Genomic DNA, 19280 nt, shown 5'->3' with positions numbered 1-19280 from the left:
TTTGAATGTCATTAAATATTTATTTATTATTATAATTTTGGATTTTTCTAACATTTATAAATACCTATTTGACTCTCAAAACATGATCCAAGTGATTTTATTCTATCCCTGTGTCTATCAATATTCTAGATGAAAAGACAGCGAACCAAATTGAAGACATTATAATAAACAAATACTTTGAAGGTCCTTAATAAATCTGAGGTCCAGATGCTGTGTTAATTAAAAAAATTGGCGAAAACCATCAAAATACACACATATACCGATTGAGGTATATATGGGGACTAAGCCGGGGCGATTTCAAAACCTTAATGGGCCCTTCGCATTTCTGATTCCTGGGATTGAACTGAGCAAAAAAGTCCACTGGACCATGTGTCTATGATAAAAATCGAGCCTCCCGATTTTGGCTTGAAGTTTTTTATTGACTTTTTTGGATATTTTGGATATAACAGCCAAACCATTGAGATTTGCGATCCAACACAAAGACAAAAATTGTAGCCAACAGTATAGTTAAGAACTCTCTAGTACATTGCAAAAGTATTGGAATGCTCCTTCAGGCAGTTTTGGCGTTGAGACTGAGCAAATTTTTCGATAAATGACACTGTGCTACAAAAGTTGACCAAAAAAATATTCAAGAGTTCTGTTACAACATTTAACGTGCTGGGGTCCATGGTTCGTTTTGGTTCACTTCGTTTTATTATTTTATAACGATAAAAGTAATGAAAATCTGTGTTTCTTACATTTTCAAATGTAAACGGGCATATCTCCTCTTTTTCACAACGTATTTCTATTGATCCCTTTTTCTTTTGAAGGGGTGAATAACAACTTTCGAATAAGCTATTATTTCATATCAATACAAGATGGTACAGACTGCAATTCAGTACCCCAAAAACAATACGACAACAGGGACAGCAGGATGGACTGCCAGACCAAGCTCAATAGCGGTGCCGACATGCTGATAAGGAGTTTGCGGTAGCTGTTAGCAACGAACCTCTGGCTACTACGTCCTGTGCACAAGAATGGAAATAAGACGATATACATAAGCGGCTAAAACCTATGGAAACGGAATAACCTGCCACATTAATGCGTTTTAAGACCTGAGAAGTGCACCATAGTCCAAATTGTCACCATACGCCAAATCCTAGAGAATACTCAAGATATGTATGTCTGAGGCTTGGTGTGTTAAAACAAGAAAAATTCGTCGAAAGATCTATGGACCAATCTGCGTTAGCGGTGAATACCGATGCCATATGAACGACAATCGGTACCATATATTCCGAAATCGACATGGTGAAACGTATTGAATTTCAAAGATTACATTTGCTAGGTCAAGTAATGAGAATGAGTAACCACGAACCCACTAGAAAGAAATATGAAAACAACTCTCATGCCGGAATACACAAAGCTGGAAAAGGAAGACTCCGACCAAGTTACAAGGAACCTCTCGGCACGGTTGGAAATTTATTCTTAGTTCGACCTGTGGAACATGTGTTCTGGAGATGACCACCTAAGTTATTAAAAACAATAAGCAGCAAAAGCTGATGGTTATGGTCTGCATGGGCCAACTGTTAAAGGCAGGTGGCGAGATTCTGATTAGGAATGAACGTTACCTTTTTGCGAAATCTGGGTGAAGAAACGTGTTCCAAATGGTTGGAATGTCAGTCTGCCATCGCATATGAAGTCGTGTCAAGCGTATTGTGTGATCGTCTAAAATATATAGATAACATAATAATTGGGCCATATCTAAACGGTCTAAGACCTATTACGTACACCATAGAACAGATCTATTGGGCGAATTCCACCTATTCGTTGAATGTAAGATATTCCTGCAAAATTGATTATGAAGATGAATGAATGGCATTACCTACATATATCCTCACCGTGGTTCAGAATCGTGTTGTTTTTCTGGCCAAACTTCCATAACGTTTGAACGAAAAGATTTGTTTTAAAAATTTTTGTTGTCGGTCAGCATTCCTCCAATAAAAAAATCTAAAAAATCTATGTTTGGATTTTTTTTAATTTCGAGGTTAAAGTTTTTTTTTAATTTTTATATTTTCAACTTGTTGTTAAAAATAGCCATTTGGTGATAATTAAAATAAAATAAAAAAAGTTCAAAATTAAAAATTATCATTCCGTATTGCCGACAGAGATATACCCTCAGGCTGTTGATTTGGATTAAAGCACAAAGTGTTGAACTTTTGTGGAGGACGCCATGAACCGACATGATTCATTTTGGAATTGGATATAATTTTGGGAGTCATTGATTTCGAAAGTTATCTTACCAGCCAGAAAATGTTGAATTTTTTGTGAGGAAGGTACCGGGGAACGCAATTTTTGTTGGTCACCATAGGATTTTTTAAAGCTTTTAGATCATTATGACTGGAAGCATGGGCTTGCCCACGAAAAACATTATATCACTGTTAACAAGACCACTTAAACTGGACTTAAGGGAAAATTTCTTAGAAGATGTCTTCCGATTATGACCTTCTTGGAATTCAATTCGTGCTCATAAGTAATTTTAGTTGATGCCAGCAGGATTTTTTGAGTCTTTGGACCATCATCTCAGGAAGTATGGACTAGAACCTGACAAAATGGCCGTTGCACAAACAATTTTAATTTTGTGTTGAAAGTGGATCGGGACAGTCCATATTCGACCCTGATCTATTTCTGGAAGAAATATTAAGAGAAACAATTTTTCAACCAAAACGGTTGAGGGTTTTCGTGCTCACCATTTAAGCGAACATTTTTGAACTTTTGCGGGGCATGTAACGGAAGGAGTGAACTGATATGGTCCATCTTCGAACTTGATCTAAGTTTGGACAAAATAATACGATTTCCTATAGCACGGATGATTGAAATATAAAACAAGTAAGAACGGCATTAAGTTCGGCCCGGCCGAACTTATTATACAATTAGTTTCATTTCGATTTTGAAGAAGTCTAAATACCAAATTTCAGCAAGTTTGCAAGGAGGTACCGTTCAATGGGGGCTATATCAAAACGTCGATCTATACCCACACAAAGAAGAGTAAATACCAAGTTTCCGATATTTCGGTAAGATCATGTGGCGTATACCTCCAAAATACTGAAAATCAAGAGATACGCTTCTTTGTGCGAAGAAGGACGTGGACCTGTGCTGATAATTCTATGTAGGTTATGTGAAGGCGTGGACTTGTGCCGACACGTTTCTGTGGGAAAGTTTTATACCCCCAGCGAAGACTAAGTTCCAAATTTCAGCCATTTCGGTGGATTATTGTGGCCACAACCTTCAAATTACCGAAAATCGGTAGGTACCGTTATTTGGGGGCTATATGAAGACGTGGACCTGTGTCGACAAATTTCTGGGGAAAGTTGTACACCCCCAAAGAATGGCAATGATGCTAAAACCTTCAAAATACCGAAAAGCGGGTGGCTATATCAAACGTGGACCGATATAGCCCATTTAATTATACCCTCCATATTAGGGTGGAGGGTATTCACAACCAATAAAAATTTATTTATTTTTTTTTTGAAAAATTTAGGAATTGATTTTTTTAAATTGTTTTTTAAGCCTACTGATAACAAAAATGACGTATACTCGTATTCCATTCAAATAGTGTAAAAGGTCATTCACCTTTTTTTGTTTTTGTTAAAAAGTTATATCTTTGGAAAAGGCGTTTAGGACATTTTTATGATTCTCAGAATTAAAGAAAATTAGTGAGAAACAAATGTTATGTCAGTTTGGTTACCTCATGTGGCTTTAAAGTTTTAGTTTTATACCCTCAGCATTTATGCTAACGAGGGTATATACACTTTCATACGGGCAAAATGTGCCTCATCGAAATAATGGTTTTAGACCCCAAGTATGTTTGGACAAAATGTGTTTCAGACAATTTGGAGTCGATTTAGCAATGTCCGTTCGTCTGTCTGTCCGTCTGTCTGGCTGACTGGTGCGCACGATAACTCTCGAACGGATGAACCGATTTGGTCCAAAATTTGGCTTTCGCAATATTTTGTCCAAACTTAGTTTAAGTTTGAAAATGGGTTATATCGGTCCACACCTTCCGGTACCTCTCCCACAAAAGTTCGGAAATGTTCGGAAAATTTGTGCGCACGATTACTCTTGAAGGAAGTAACCGATTTGGTCCATACTTTGCACATCGTGAAATTTCTACCAGACTTAGATGAGTTTCAAATATGGACTCAATCGGTCCATTCCTTTGGATAAATTCACTTAAAGACCTGCTCTCGAATCACTTTGATTTTTTATTGAAGCAACTTGCATTCGCTGCCTCAATTACGGCAGTAAAAGTTTTTTCAGGGGCAATACTTCTTGAGAAAACAGCCCGAAACTTGTAAAAAACCCCTATGGCACCATATGGAGTAGGGCTCGAACCGAATATATTACCGAATATAGCTATATTATATTTTTCGCAGGCTAGTGTAATAAAATAGTCATATCTATCGATATCCATGCAAATTTTGAGCTTTAATCTTATCCATTCTTTTGTCGGTGCATACGGCCAAAATTTTGATATATATTTTTGTGGGAAAAACATATTTCAATCCACACAGGCCCAGGGTATATCTCTGTCGGCAAAGCCGACTGTTAATTTTTTACTTGTTAATTATATATCTGCTTACAGCGACTTCAAAAAATTGCTAATAATTCTGATAAATTCAAGTGTTAAAATCATTTTGTGCGTGAGGATTTTTCACCGAATCACCTTATAACTAAGATTTAATGTAATCTTATGTAGAAACTCATCACGTCATGATACATTGATAGGAGGTTGATACTATCAAAAATGTGCTTTTTCGAAATAGTAGACTTTGAACCTTCATATGGTGGGACCAAAGAGGGTTTTAGCCTCATTTTGTAACCAAATCAGCAGTAATTCACCATATCAAGTTCTCTATAAACCAGAAGGTTTTAGACACATTTTCCAACCGAGTTAGCTGTAATTAATCATTTTGAGTTGCCTATGAATGGGAAATGTATTGAGCATATTTTTGTAATAAGATCACAATATAAATAATCCTCATATATGGGTACCTATCGATTTCACGTGGTCGTACGGGTCCACGTTTTGATATAGCCCCCATAAAACCGTACCGCCCGATTTTCGGTATTTTAAAGGTTTTAGCTGCACTATACTACTGCAATGGTTAAAATTCGGTATATTGTCTACCTTGGTAGTATATAACATTCCTCAAGAGAATTGTCGGTATAAGCCCACGTTTTGATATATCTCCCTATTTTCGTTATTTTGAAGGTTTTAGCAACATAATGGATAGAAATCATCGATGTCTCATTGGTATTAAACCTGTTTTAAAATAAAGTGATATCCTTCAATTAATATATTCTAGGAATAAGCCATGATGTGTCCGAAGAGCTTAGTACTCTCCTAAACGAAAGAAAATTAATTGTTCCATTTTTCTTGAATACAACTAGTGGTGGAGGGTATACAAAATTTTGGGCCGTCCGAACTTAACACAGTTCTTGCTTGTCTTTGGCAAGTTCATTCTTTCCGATAAATTTCTGAAAATCGCCTAAATAAATTATTTTTAGGAAAAAAGGATTTGAGTAGTGTAGTCGGTATTCGATCTACCCATAAAGGAAAGTCTTACAAGTCGTACCCAGAGTTTCCCTCATACGAAAACTGTGATTTCGTTGTTAAATTTCGGAGAATGTAATGGTCAATAACACATGAATCCGACGACACATATAAACAATTCATGGACAGTTAATTGGGGATCTTAGGAAATAAATTATGCAGAGGAAAATGTGAGCTGCTCCAAAAAAGATAAACCAAATTCAAAAAGCGTCATAAATAATTTTTTGTTAAATATATTAAATTAGATACATTACACTGGCATGGTCATGCTTTCTAATGGATGGCGGAGCTTCTGCTTGAAAGTCGTTGAAATTCGAATCTGTAGAAAACCACATTGGAGTATGTGATGATAGGGAACTACTCGGAACAGAGTGTTCGATGCTTTCCTCTAATATAATTCCACCAAGGCGTATTAGTGTTGTCAATACTTATACGCCTATTTATAGATAATGGCTTAAAATTCAACGAATGGACCCATAAATCCATTTTTCAGTTATCCAAAGTCTAGTTAATGGATTTAAAAAGTTGAAAATAGCTCTCACAGTTCAGATGACCAAAATATGTGCAAAAACTGGACACATTCTCTGAATACTCAAGTCTGGAATTAATACAATTTGCAGGTGGAAATCTAACTTTAAACTTCTCAGTGTGCTCTAAAACCAGTTTTTTGGAATGTAGTGTACAAGTAAAATTTTAAACAATCTCCTTTAAAAAAAGGCTATGTTATAGAACTATGACCAGTAAAATTCGATTCGGAGACAATGCGCTAGTATCTGTCGTGTACGACGACAAAAATATATTAATACTTTGGAATCTAAATTCGAAACTCGAAAAGGAAAACAAAGCTATTGATGAAATTGTTAAGTTAAGAAGAGCGCCACGAAACATAGCATAGATGCTCAAGGGGATAGAAAGTCTGGTTTTATTTTTATTAGAAGAACAAATACTTTGTGTATGAACATTCATCCTATTATCAAAACTCTTTCTGATGTTTTAATGCATTTCCAATGAAATGATGATAGCCAATTCAATTCGATGTACAATAACAAAGAGGTTACTTTCATAAAATATTACATTATTAATATATTGTATTATAAATAAAATGTCTAAACTAAAACAAATTACATGCATTCTTTTTATCAACATGCTTAAAATCACATGCGTGTATAGTTTAATTTTATATTTTTTATTTTCTGTAACATGCTGCTTAATTGATATTTAAAACATGCTAAATGGATATAATTTCGATTAAGAATAATATCTAATTTTATATAGTTTATTTAATCAAATATAACTTAAATGTTAAATGACAAATTTTTTATGATTTTAATTCTAAACTTCTTTTTTATTTCGAATTTTAGAACTCACCTTAATGTCACCGCCACCGGCTACATGCTTAACATTATCCTTGGAACCAACTTTGGGTTTGGCCTTCTCCTTGAAATCAGGTTTAATTGTTTCGATTTTCTTATCACCACCACCGGGCTTGTGGTGGGCATTTTCTAGTGAACCAATTTTCGATTTGGCATTCCATTGTAATTTTGTTGAAATTATCTGTATGAACGACGGGTTGTGTGTTTATTTGTGTGAAATAAATATTTGTAAATATAAAAATTAAGAGATAAATTTATGGAAAATAAAAACTTATTGTTGTAGTTGGTCTAAAATTGAAAGAAATTAATTACATTTACATATATTCATGACTTCATAATTCAGTAATGCAATGAACCTTGTGATTATTTATACAATCGCTTATAGAGACGATCAAAATTCCTTATAAATAATGCAACAGTTGTTATCAATATTACGATGAAGGGAGTCTTTGGCATTCTATGTCTATCTATGAGAACGTTAAAAATTCACGGGTTTAGAAGTTGGGTTAGTAACCCAACCACATGAACGGGCACTACTTTTATTCCCAACATAAATCAGTTAAATATATAAAATTAGAGACATTACACTGGCATGGTCATGCTTTCTAATGGATGATCGGGCTTCTGCTTGAAAGTCGTTGAAATTCGAATCTGTAGAAAACTACATTGGAGTATGTGATGATAGAGAACTACTCGGAACAGAGTGTTCGATGCTTTCCTTTAATATAAATTTTAATATAATTCAACCAAGGCGTATTAGTGTTGTCAATACTTATACGCCCACAATTTAACTTCAAAGAAACAGTAATTCTTAAATGTTGCCGTGGTTGCATTGTATTACTAAATTTATGAAGTCAGCCGCTGTTTTGAGACATATATGAATATATGACATATATGAATATGGAGTATCTTAAGTGGAAATATACAACTTCAGAATACAGAATTAGTACACATACAAATTAAATAACAAATTCCTAAGCCTTAAAACAATACTTGTATTGAAGAATCTTCTGATATCCCTCACACATTGTTGATAGATACCGCCTAACGCCTTTTTCCTTAGTTATAAAATATCCAATATTTTTTTATAATTTGTTTATTATTTCAACTTAACATCATCAACCATATGATCAGTCACTCCTTAATAATAAATAAACATATTATTGGTAGTTGTTGTAAAAGAGAATAACAAATAAAAATCTTTTTCTTCAGTTTTAAACGTTAAAGCCAATCAAACGATATTATGACAAAAAAGAAAAAAAAACTACAAAATTTATTGTCTCAAATTCTAATCAACCGTGAAATTGAAAATCATAAATAATCAAAGAACTGATAATATACTCGTACATGTAGTTATTTGTCAAAGAAAAGAGGCAGTGCTATCTTCGCGCGGTACACAATTAAAATACAGGGTCAGTAGAAGCTTGATAATGCAACAATGTTTCCTACTGTGTATCACTACAAAAATATCTAAATGTTTTATTTTTTGTTGTTCTATGTACTCGTAGTAGTTTGTACATACTTTATTAAGTTTTTGTATGAATGTCATCATGCGTTTCCAATTAGGGTTGTTGAGGAAGAATAATATTGATAATATTAGAATCTTTGAGATCATCTGTTAGACTATTTTTCAAGTGTGGAACATTTCATAAACATTTCAACTAAAATTATAGGTATCGTACGAGTATATCGTATTCCTCTGATGGTGTTTAAAAAGAGTACATTATGTATTTACTGACGGCATCATATCTGATGGAAAAGGCAACAATAAAATTCTTCCTCTTTCCCATTTTTGAAACTTACATAAAGTGTCTATGTATTTATATTTTATATATGTATGTTCTCAACAATTTACCTTCTTTTCTCCGCCCCTTGGTGTATATTTATCGTTTTTAGCTTCAATTTTGGGTGCTGCCTTAATTTCAATTTTCTTCGTTTCGATTTTAACATTACCGCCACCTGGTTTGTAGCTGGCATTTTCTAGAGATCCAATTTTGGAGCGTACGGCCTTCAAATTAGGTGAAGGAGCGTGTCCAACTTGAATTTTATTCATTGGAACTGAAAAAGAAAATAAAGATTTAAATATAATTAATTTAAATATAATGAATTAAAAATAATACACATAATGGTATGTACATTTTGGTTATGACTTTTTGCCTTTTTTCTCAAAACTGATTTCCTGAAGCAGGAATGAATGAACTTTTGCCAATTAATGACTAAAATAACATTTATTCCATTTAAGTAAACCGCTTTGAAATTATATTTTTGTGAATAAATTACATTTTTTTATTTTTGAATCATATAAAGCCAAAACGAGAAAAAAATTACCTAACAAAAAATAGGTATTCATCAAAGAAATCAATAAACATCTTACGTTTTTATTTACAATTAACCTCATTTATCTCATTATAAATCGAATATATTTCCCTGTATGGAACCCATATTCTGACAGCGCAGTATGATAGAAGACAACAAAAACTCGTTTTTCCTTATCTCACCAACTTTATCGGTAATGCGCCCGAAAGATTTGAGGATTTGATGTCAGATTTATCAGGCTCATATCTTCTAAACCACTAAGTATTTTGACCTGCAAAGTTGTAGCTCTTGGCATAAAGAACAAATAAAAACAATCAGACTTAAAGGTCAAAATCGTCAAGGATAAATTTTCTTTATAATTTGTTCTCGAATTTAAGCAAACAACCAACTACAAAACTGTACATTAGATCTAAATAAAATGCGATTATTATCCTTCGAAACGAATATTTTCTGAAGTTTTTAGCTACTTTCACCTGTAAGAACCGCTAATAGACAGTTGTTGCAGAAACTCGTTTGCCGGAATCTTCGCTACATTATTGAAGTTGATTGTTTGAATTCTAAGCGGTTTAGTATTTATGGACAAGAACCAGAGAAAAAAGGATAAAAATAGCAATTGTTTCGTTTTGCTCTTTTCATCTTTAAGAATCGTTTCTACAGAGTTCCTATGTTCTAGATAGTTGTTTATTGAGATTTAACGTACATTTTTGTTGTTGGTTGTTTGTTTAATTTTTGATCGATTTGACAACGGCAGATCAAACCTGAGACAAAAAAAAGAAATTTGACCTTGGCAATTTTGACCTTGAATATGATGGATTTTATGTGTTCAGAATTTTTATTCCTTAAGAGAAAAACTGCAACTTTGACTCCAAGTGTAAATCAAATTTCTTGGCCGTTTGGAAGATAGATCCTGACAAAATGATCCTTTTTGACATTCAAGATTCATACTTTGGAGGCCTATAACCGTGAAAGCTGGTAAGATAGGCAAAAACGGTGTCAGAATGTGGTTTATAAACCATGACTCAAAAAATGCCACTCAGTGTTTTTTAAGGAAATTCTTATTTTATGGGGACGAATTTGTAGATGTTTTACTTCTCATTTTAACGATATAATATATTTATGCAGACCCTAATAAATTATGGAAAAATAAATTTTATTCAAATCGGTGTTGGATATGTTCAACGTACTACTCCCGATATTTTTTAATGTCATAGGCTGAGGGTATATAGCTGTGACCTATGGCGGCTGATAACACTGTGAACGGAAATTTTGGGGCAGAGATAATTCTTTTTGGTGATGAAAGCCCTTGGTGAGTACATTAAGAATCCCGAAGGACAGATCCGCCGTGAGTAGAGCTTCCAAGTTGGCGTAATGAAGTTTCTGCTGTAGACCCTGTAAGGCATCTGAAATTAGCGTTATATCTTTGTTAACAGTTGTTTGAGCTTATATATGAGATGACAAGTCTTCAGTCAAATCGAATGAGGATTATTTTCGTAGAGCTTTTCGACCTTCTAACTCGTTTCCTTTAATGTTCTTTTCGTCCCTTATTTTAAGAACCGCTATAAAAGTACCTCATGATGATGTTTTTCAGCTTCGAAATTTCTATAAAAATGTCGCTCAGAAAATTTTAAGGTACGGCTCTCATTGACAACTAATCGATTGACCACTAATGAGCTGAATAACCCATGAGTACATAACAAATATGCTATTTTCCGCATTACTAGTAGGGTAAAGAAATAATGAGTTGTTTTTACAACGCAAAACAACATATTTTACTCATTACTAAGAAATGTGTACAGGGGCAAGTGTGAGTACATAAGTGTCCGACTACAAAACCGATAGTTTCAAGTTTCAAAAATCACATCCATTTCTTAACCCTATACACCAACACTGATCTTAATACCAACATGAAATTTAGTACCATTTACTATTTTTTTTTTTACTTATGGTACGTATTTTCAAAATCACCTCCATATTTCAGCCCTGCACACCAACACGGACCCAAAAATTGAGAATTCCAGCTCTATCACTACACCCCATATCCAATTTAAATCGTATACAGAAGCACTAATTTTGGCTATCTCTTTCTTATCTTCATTCACCGACAATGATCCCAATCTATCTATCTATACCCAGCAAAATTTATTTGAAGTTGTTCTATGTGAAGTAGTGATTGAATAGCTTTTTTAGAAGCAGTCCACGCAGATTAATGAAAAATACATTCCGTTCTTCACATTTTGACAATGTCCGATTTGAATCCATTTCATAAAATTTTCACATTTTAGCAATGTATACATTTATAATAACGTTTTGCAAATAAAATTCTTAAGAACACAAGAAACAATTTATTTTATGGTATTTAAAATTACTCAGCAAAATGTTTGTATCCAAAAAGATAATCGTAGGTGCAAGAAATGTCAGACTGCATATTTGTTTGTAGCCAAAAAAGTAGTTGAATCATGAGTGTAAGTGACTATGTCTTTTTACGTGAAAGAAGTCATGACTTTTACAGCTAGGATGCAATCAATTTTAGATGTTTATCACCTATTTTGCATGAATCTATGCAAGAAGCGTTTTAAGATGTTTTTGGGTTATTTTTGAGTAATAAAAGCTAACTTTCTAGAATAAAAGTACTTGATTTTTATTTGCACTCAGTCGCTTTTTAAAATGATTTATTTGAGATATTCCATTGTTTTATATTCCTTATAATTTAATTTCATTAAGACTATCGAGCTATTATCAAACTACTGTTTTATTTTTCAAACAAAAATGTTCTACAAAAACATGAGTTTGGTAGTAATTTGAACGAAACTAGAGAAAGAGACCATAAATATTAATTAGAATTTACCACAACTCTTTTAAATACTTTTTTCCAAATGGCCCTGAGGTGTCAAATCAGTGAACATCCTCGCTTAATAGATGTTAACTTCTCCCATATGCTCAAAATGCATGCTTGCGAATCAATTAAATGAAAATCAATTCAAAATACATTCCATGGAATGTATATTTATTCACTACAAAGAACTAATGCAAAATGTGTGCTTAGAAGCAAATTAGAAAGTGTCCTCACTGCACCATGCCCTTGTAAAAATCATGACTTCTTTCACGTATGATTCAACTACTTCTTTGGCTACAAACATTTTGCTGGGTATATATAAAGTAGAAAAATTGTTGTACGTTTGTTGGTATGCTTGTTTGTTTGAAGTTTTTTTGGACTCAAAAACCGCTGAACCGATCTTCCTGAAAATTTCAGAGTTTATCACTATATGGCCTAAAGTAACATAGGCTACTCAAAATTTCTGAAATTCCGCGTTGACCCGGAGATATAGCATCAGAATCGGAGGTACCTCCAACAATTTAGATTTTTTATTTGTGAAGGATTTTGGTCGAGAAATAAATTTGCCAAATTATATTGAAATCGGTTCAGATTTGGATATAACTCCCATATAAATTTTCGTCCGATTTCATGTATTTGATGGACCAAACACGCTTTATATACCCGATTTTAATGAAAGTTGGAATGTGTGACGAAAATTGGCCTACAAGTAAATGTATCAAAATATATTTTACCTTTTTCGGGGTAGCGAAGCGCACCGGGTTCAGCTAGTTCATACTAAAATTCAGAATTCATACACATAAGTACGAATTTCCCAAACAACCTTCATATCTCAAACCTACACTTTGTACCAAATTTCAGTATTCCAGCGCTATATATTCACACAAATCCAAAATGTACGAATTTCCAAAACTACATCCACATCTCAGTCCTTCGCTCTAACATTAATCTTAATTCCAAATTTCAGGTTTCCAGCTCTATCAGATCGCTCAAACCAAAATTGTACCAAATTTAAGTGGTTGTGTATACGCTTACCAGCTCAGCGATACCTGTTTGCTCCGAATGTAACACGAACTCGTGCTACAGCTGTAGGCCTTGGAAAAATGACAATGCTGCATCAACGAGCAAAAGAAAGCATGACCCAGCAGGTATTGTAAGACGTTTTGTTATAAACTTAACTCGGGTGAACCAGTACTTCGTAAGCACATTTTATCTGGAGTAGTAGAGCATACACTTTGACAGCAAACACCTTGGTAGCTTTAAATACCACGCCGTGGTTTTCAGGAATGAATCGATAGAAATTAAATTGACTTCACTCAAATTGAAAGATGTGTAAATTCAAACAATACCAGAAGGTCTTCTGAGTGTGTTCGATAAGTTCAAGTGTAAATATCGGCAACAAGACAGGCATTGTAGTTCGTTTGCCGAAAATGTTCGAAGAGAAAGGTTATCCCGCACCCAAGTAGAGATGGGCGCGTGCCTAAAAAATTAGGCACGAACACGGAACAAAAATTTTACGCACAAACACGGCGTTTTTCAAGAAGGCACAAACACGCAAACTCACGCACGAAATTACAAAAAAAAAGAGATATTCATATAGTTGTACAATTATTTGTTAAAACATATTTATATATACTTCTAAAATATACATATTGCAAAATTACTTATAAAATAATATTTACATATTCGTATTTAGAAACATTATTTCCAGATGTGGAAAAAATCTCTCGCTCGTTGCTGAGCTGACGGGTATAGCCAAAATTTTCCTGGCTAATTGTTTTACAAATTTTAGATTAGACTCTTTCCAAAAGTTTAAAACATCAGTCTGGCTAGATGCGGCACTTGCTAAATATGTATCAATTTCTTTATCAATTAGAGACTTGTCAATTTTTCAATTTTTGTCAAATTTGGATCCAAAAACTCTGAAAATTCGTGTAAATGTGGCATTGTAATTTCCTGCTCCTACGTAGCACACTCAATGTTCTCACTTTGTATATCAAATAACATTGCTTTTACATTAGCTATTACGTCATTTTATTTTTCTTCTAATAAAAAATCATCTCCTTAAATGGCAGAAATAAAAACATACTTATAAGATGTGCCATTGCTGGTACAAAGCGTTTAAGTAAAGTAAACAATCATTGCTTTCAAATCTTTCATTTTAGCTTTCAAATCTTTCAAAACTTTCAAAAGTTTTTCAGACCAAACGGCAAAAATGTGCATAGTAGGGTATTTTTCCGAGCTTAATTTTTCGGAGAACTCTTTGCATATTTTGAGAAAACCCAATGGAGGTTCTAGTTTTAAGTCAGATATACGATCCAACTCATTATTTTCTAGCAAAATACTCTTAATCTCATTCTGAACTTGGTATATGCTCTCAAGCATAATATATGTTGAATTCCAACGTGTTCTTATATCTTATTTTAACGTTTTCGACAATTTGTTGTTTAGCTCCGAGTGTTTAAAATATGTATCTTACAAGCTTTTTTGAGCAGTCAATCAGTTTTCCCAATTCGGGAAGAGGATGTTTTTCAACAACATCATACATAACTAAGTTCAAATTGTGGCAAGCGCAAGATATACGTTTAAATCTTTGAAAAGCCCAAACAACGTTGGAACCATTGTCGGTTACAAATATAGAATTTCCCAACTTGTCTTCAATATCAAAGCAAGATAAACAACTGATTTTCAAAGACAGTATATTGCGTTAACCCGCTGAGTTCTTTTTATACCCTCCACCATATGGAGGGTATAATTAAATTTGTCATTCCGTTTGTAACACATCGAAATATTCGTCGGAGACCCTATAAAGTATATATATTATTGATCAGCATAAAATTCTATGTCGATTTGACCATGTCCGTCTGTCTGTTGAAATATACAGCTCGCAATTTTAAAGATAGAGAGTCAAAATTTGGTACAGAAGTTTTTATTACTTGCAGGATGGTTGGTATTGAAAATGGGATATATCGGTCCACGTTTTGATATAGCCCCCATAGAACGGTACCTCCCGATTTTCGGTATTTTTAAGGTTTTAGCTTCATTATACTACCAAAATTGCTGAAATTTGGTACGTAGTCTTCTTTAGGGGTACAAAACTTTTCCCCAGAATTTTGTCGGTATCGGTCCACACCTTCATATAGCCCCCATATAACGGTACCTCCCGATTTTCTGTATTTTTAAGGTTTTAGCTTCATTATCCTACCAAAGTGGCTGAAATTTGGTACGTAGTCTTCTTTAGGGCTATAAAACATTCCCCCAGAATTCTGTCGGTATCGGTCCACACCTTCATATAGCCCCCATAGAACGGTACCTCCCGATTTTCGGTATTTTGAAGGTTTTAGCTTCATTATCACACCGAAATGGCTGAAATTTGGTACTTAGTCTACGTTGGTGGTATAAAACTTTCCCCCAGAACTTTGTCGGTATCGGTCCATGCCTTCATATAGCCCCCATAGAACGGTACCTCCCGATTTTCGGTATTTTGAACGTTGTGGCCTCAATATTCCACCGAAATGACTGAAATTTGTTATTTAGACTTCGTTGGGGGTACTCAAACTTCCCCTTTAAATTTGTCGGTATAGGTCCACGCCATCATATAGCCCCCATGGAAAAGTACCTCCCGATTTTTCTTATTTTGAAGGTTGTGTCTTCAATATTCCACCAAAATGGCTGAAATTTGGTATTTAGTCTTCAATGTGATATAAAACTGTTCGCCAAAAATATGTCTGTACAGGTCCACGCTTTTATATTGCCCCATTTCTGACAAAAATTCGTCGGTATAGGTCCACGTTTCGATATAGCCCCCATAGAAATGGCTGAAATTCGTTATTTCGTCTTCCAAGAGTTATAAAATATTCCAGAAGAGTATTATCAGTATAGGTCCACGTCTTCCTATATCCCCATAGAAGCTTACTTCTTGATTTTCGGTATTTTTTTAGTTTTAGCCACAATTTGGTATTTTGTCTTCTTTGAGCCTAAAACTTTCCGTCAGAAATTTGTCGGTATAGATCGACGTTTTGGAATAGCCCCCTTAGAATGGTGCCTCACATTGTTTTACCGAAATTGCTGAAATTTAGTATTAAGTCTTCTTCATACACGAAAGGAAACTAATTATTCCATTTTACTTCAATACAACTTGTGGTGGAGGGTATAACAAGTTCGGCCCGGCCGAACAGTAAATGTAGGGAAAACGGGGTTTCTTGGATTTTCAACTTAAAACGCACATAACTTCTTTTCCCCCCCACAGTCTTTCACAGCTTATTTTTTATTTAAAAGGTGAAAATCATGTCTTTCGAACAAGCCATAATTTTTAAAAATCGGGTAACAAATGGTTGAGTTATAAAGTGTGACAAAAACGCATTAAAAACAGGAAAATGGTTTTCATCCTGCTCTAGGCTGCGTAGAAGTCACAAATCTGCGTCATTATTTACTTTTGTCAAGAAGGAAATTTAGTTAGCTTTACAAAATGGGGAAAACCAATGAAATCGGTTGAAAAATAGATGAGTTATGGCATTTTTTGTGTTTTAACTTTTTGGTTTTTCTTATGAAAGTTGGTACCTTAGTGTGTATGATTGGAATTTGAATTTGTCTACTTATTAATTACGCACAAGGTACCAATCTTTTATAAAGGAATAACCAAAAAGTTAAAACACTAAAGATGGCTTAACTTATCTATTTTTCAACCGATTTCATTGGCTTTCCCCATTTTGTAAAGCTAACTAAATTTCCTTCTTGATAAAAGTAAATAATGACGCAGTTTGGTGTCTTCTACATTTTGTTATGTTGTCTTCGTTGTAATTCAACGACACATAACAGTGGAAAAGGTTTGGTTTGTTTTGCAAACTCTTTCGTCGGAGTTGTGTTAGGTTGCCAAAGAAAAACTTCTCATTGAAGTTTTTTCTTTGTTCACCTTTCTAATTCGAGCTGACGATTGATGTTTGGGTATAAAAAGTTTTTGTTGAAGAAGTTATTGAAAAATAACTTCGGTAGAGAATATCCAGAAACAAAAAACAAGTCTTTCCTGCCTAACCACTTGGCGAACAATGGCAAACTTTTCCACTAATAGAATAGTTGTTTTAAAATATTAAAACAACAATAATAAGATTAAGCCAGACTATTTAAAAAAAAAAAAACAATATTGTAACAGCTATCCCAATAAAAAACGCCACCAATGTTCTATGCTGATAAATTTAAAATCCTCAATCCTCGGTTTGACAATGGACCAGAAGAAATGAGGTAGAAAAATACGTGTTTTTGAATTGTAAAATAGAAAGCACATAACAAGTTTTCATAAAAAAAAAAACAAAACAACGGGCCAACAACGCGGGTCTAACAGTTTTTGTATAAAAATTGTTTTATTACTACCAACGTTTTCCCTTTAATATTTTCGTCTTAACTTTACACATTGTAGTATTTCTATGGTCCACTGCTTCAAAATTTCAAACATTTTCGCAAAAACGCAGTACATGTTTCGAATTTGTTTGAAATTTTTTACAGAAGGTAGTCCTCCCGTTTCTATGAAGTAACAGTACCTGCCGATTTCACGTAGTTTGATGTAGCTCCAATATAACAACACTTTTTGATTGCACGCATTTTGCTGAATTGTTAACAGAATCAGTTGTAATTATGTTTTTTGAGTTCATAAAATATTGTTGTATAATATTGTAGTATAACCGTACCTAGTGCCTTTAGCTTCCTTAAGTTATTAGAAAATTGTAGCCGAATTAAATATGGACAACTATTGTTTTTAAATGGTTTTATTTAGCTCACCTCGTCTGTTTTTTTTTATTTATTCTTTATTCTTGGGTCAAATTTAGTAATTCAAATTTCACCCTCTTCCTGTCAACCGATTAATCTGAAATTTTGTATACACTTTGGATTTTGGTGACAATACAATTATGTTTATTCATTATCATTATAAATTCAAGATGGCGGCCGCTACAAAATGGCGGATAACGTAGGTTTTATCAATCCCATCAATATGGGTATCAAATGAAAGGGCTCAACAAGCAGAATACAATATACTATAAAAAATTGAAATCCAAGATGGCGGCCGATACAAAATGGCTGATAACAATTTTTTATCAATCTCACCAATATGGGTATCAAATAAAAGGGCTTGACAAGAAGAATACAGTGCACTAAACAGTACATCTTATACACCCGAAAGCCATACAGTTTCCAGCTAAGTACAATTATGGGACGGCTGAAAGAAGAATGTTGCCTTTAATACTATCATGGGCTTCTACAATACATAAAATGCAGGGCAGCACTGTGGATCACGCAGTCGTATACTTAGGTGCGAAACTGTTTGAAGAAGGTCAAGCCTACGTGGCTCTTAGTAGAGAAAGATCTTTGCAGGGACTACTAGAGGAGTTGGACTGTAATAAACTAACGGGCAAGAAACCTTGCAATAATGAAGCACAAAACGAATTAAACAGAATGCGAAATAAAAACTAAAAACTAGAAAATAAAAATAGGTAAAAAAACTTTTTAAGTTAAACGGTTTTATGTTAAACATACATTGAAATGTTTAAGATAAATGTACTAAAAACCAAAAAATAATAAAATAGATACAGTCGTGGGAACTATAAACATATGCATAGATTAGACTAAAATAAAACTGTGGGGCACATTCTAGCCCTACTTATCACACGTCCATCGTTGTCGGTTGAACAACTGCCTAATTATAGTGTAACATTAAAAAACAAACATTTTAATCAACGATTGTAGACAATTGACGTGCCCCACGGTTTTATTTTAGTCTAGTCTATGCATATGTTTATAGTTACCACGACTGTATCTATTTTATTATTTTTTGGTTTTTAGTACATTTATCTTAAACATTTCAATGTATGTTTAACATAAAACCGTTTAACTTAAAAAGTTTTTTTTACCTATTTTTATTGTTGATTGTCTTTAAATAATTTTGTCCCCCGCTTACCTTTTTTAACTGGTTCCGGTTCTGGGGTCTTCAATGCAATGCGATTTCTTGAAGTGCTGCGAGATTTTGATGATTTATTGGATGGTGTAGTGCTGGGTGGGCGTGATGTAGCCGACTTTTCGGGCTTAGATGATACCGAAGTTGGTGTCTTGGCTGGGGAACTGGGGGTTCCGGGACCGTTGCGTTCCTATAGCAAGAAAAAGTAATAAAAAATAAAAT

General features: G+C 33.9%; 1 protein-coding gene across 44 annotated transcripts in view; it reads right to left on the bottom strand.

Moving 5' to 3' along the window:
• The window catches only part of tau (microtubule-associated protein tau), a 260510-nt gene that overhangs the window by 35981 nt on the left and 205249 nt on the right, over window positions 1–19280 (bottom strand). For all 44 annotated transcript variants that reach the window (XM_073959822.1, XM_073959824.1, XM_073959808.1 and 41 more), the window contains 3 exons: window positions 19062–19248; window positions 8822–9024; window positions 6962–7147 (listed from right to left, as the gene is read on the bottom strand). In XM_073959822.1, coding sequence (XP_073815923.1) covers window positions 6962–7147; window positions 8822–9024; window positions 19062–19248 — 576 coding nt within the window. The remainder of the gene's footprint in view (window positions 1–6961; window positions 7148–8821; window positions 9025–19061; window positions 19249–19280) is intronic.

The sequence above is a fragment of the Musca autumnalis genome, unplaced genomic scaffold, assembly GCF_047663935.1.
Source record: "Musca autumnalis isolate F117 unplaced genomic scaffold, ASM4766393v1 scaffold_1, whole genome shotgun sequence".
Taxonomy (NCBI): domain Eukaryota; kingdom Metazoa; phylum Arthropoda; class Insecta; order Diptera; family Muscidae; genus Musca; species Musca autumnalis.
This window is presented reverse-complemented; position numbering and strand designations above follow the sequence as displayed.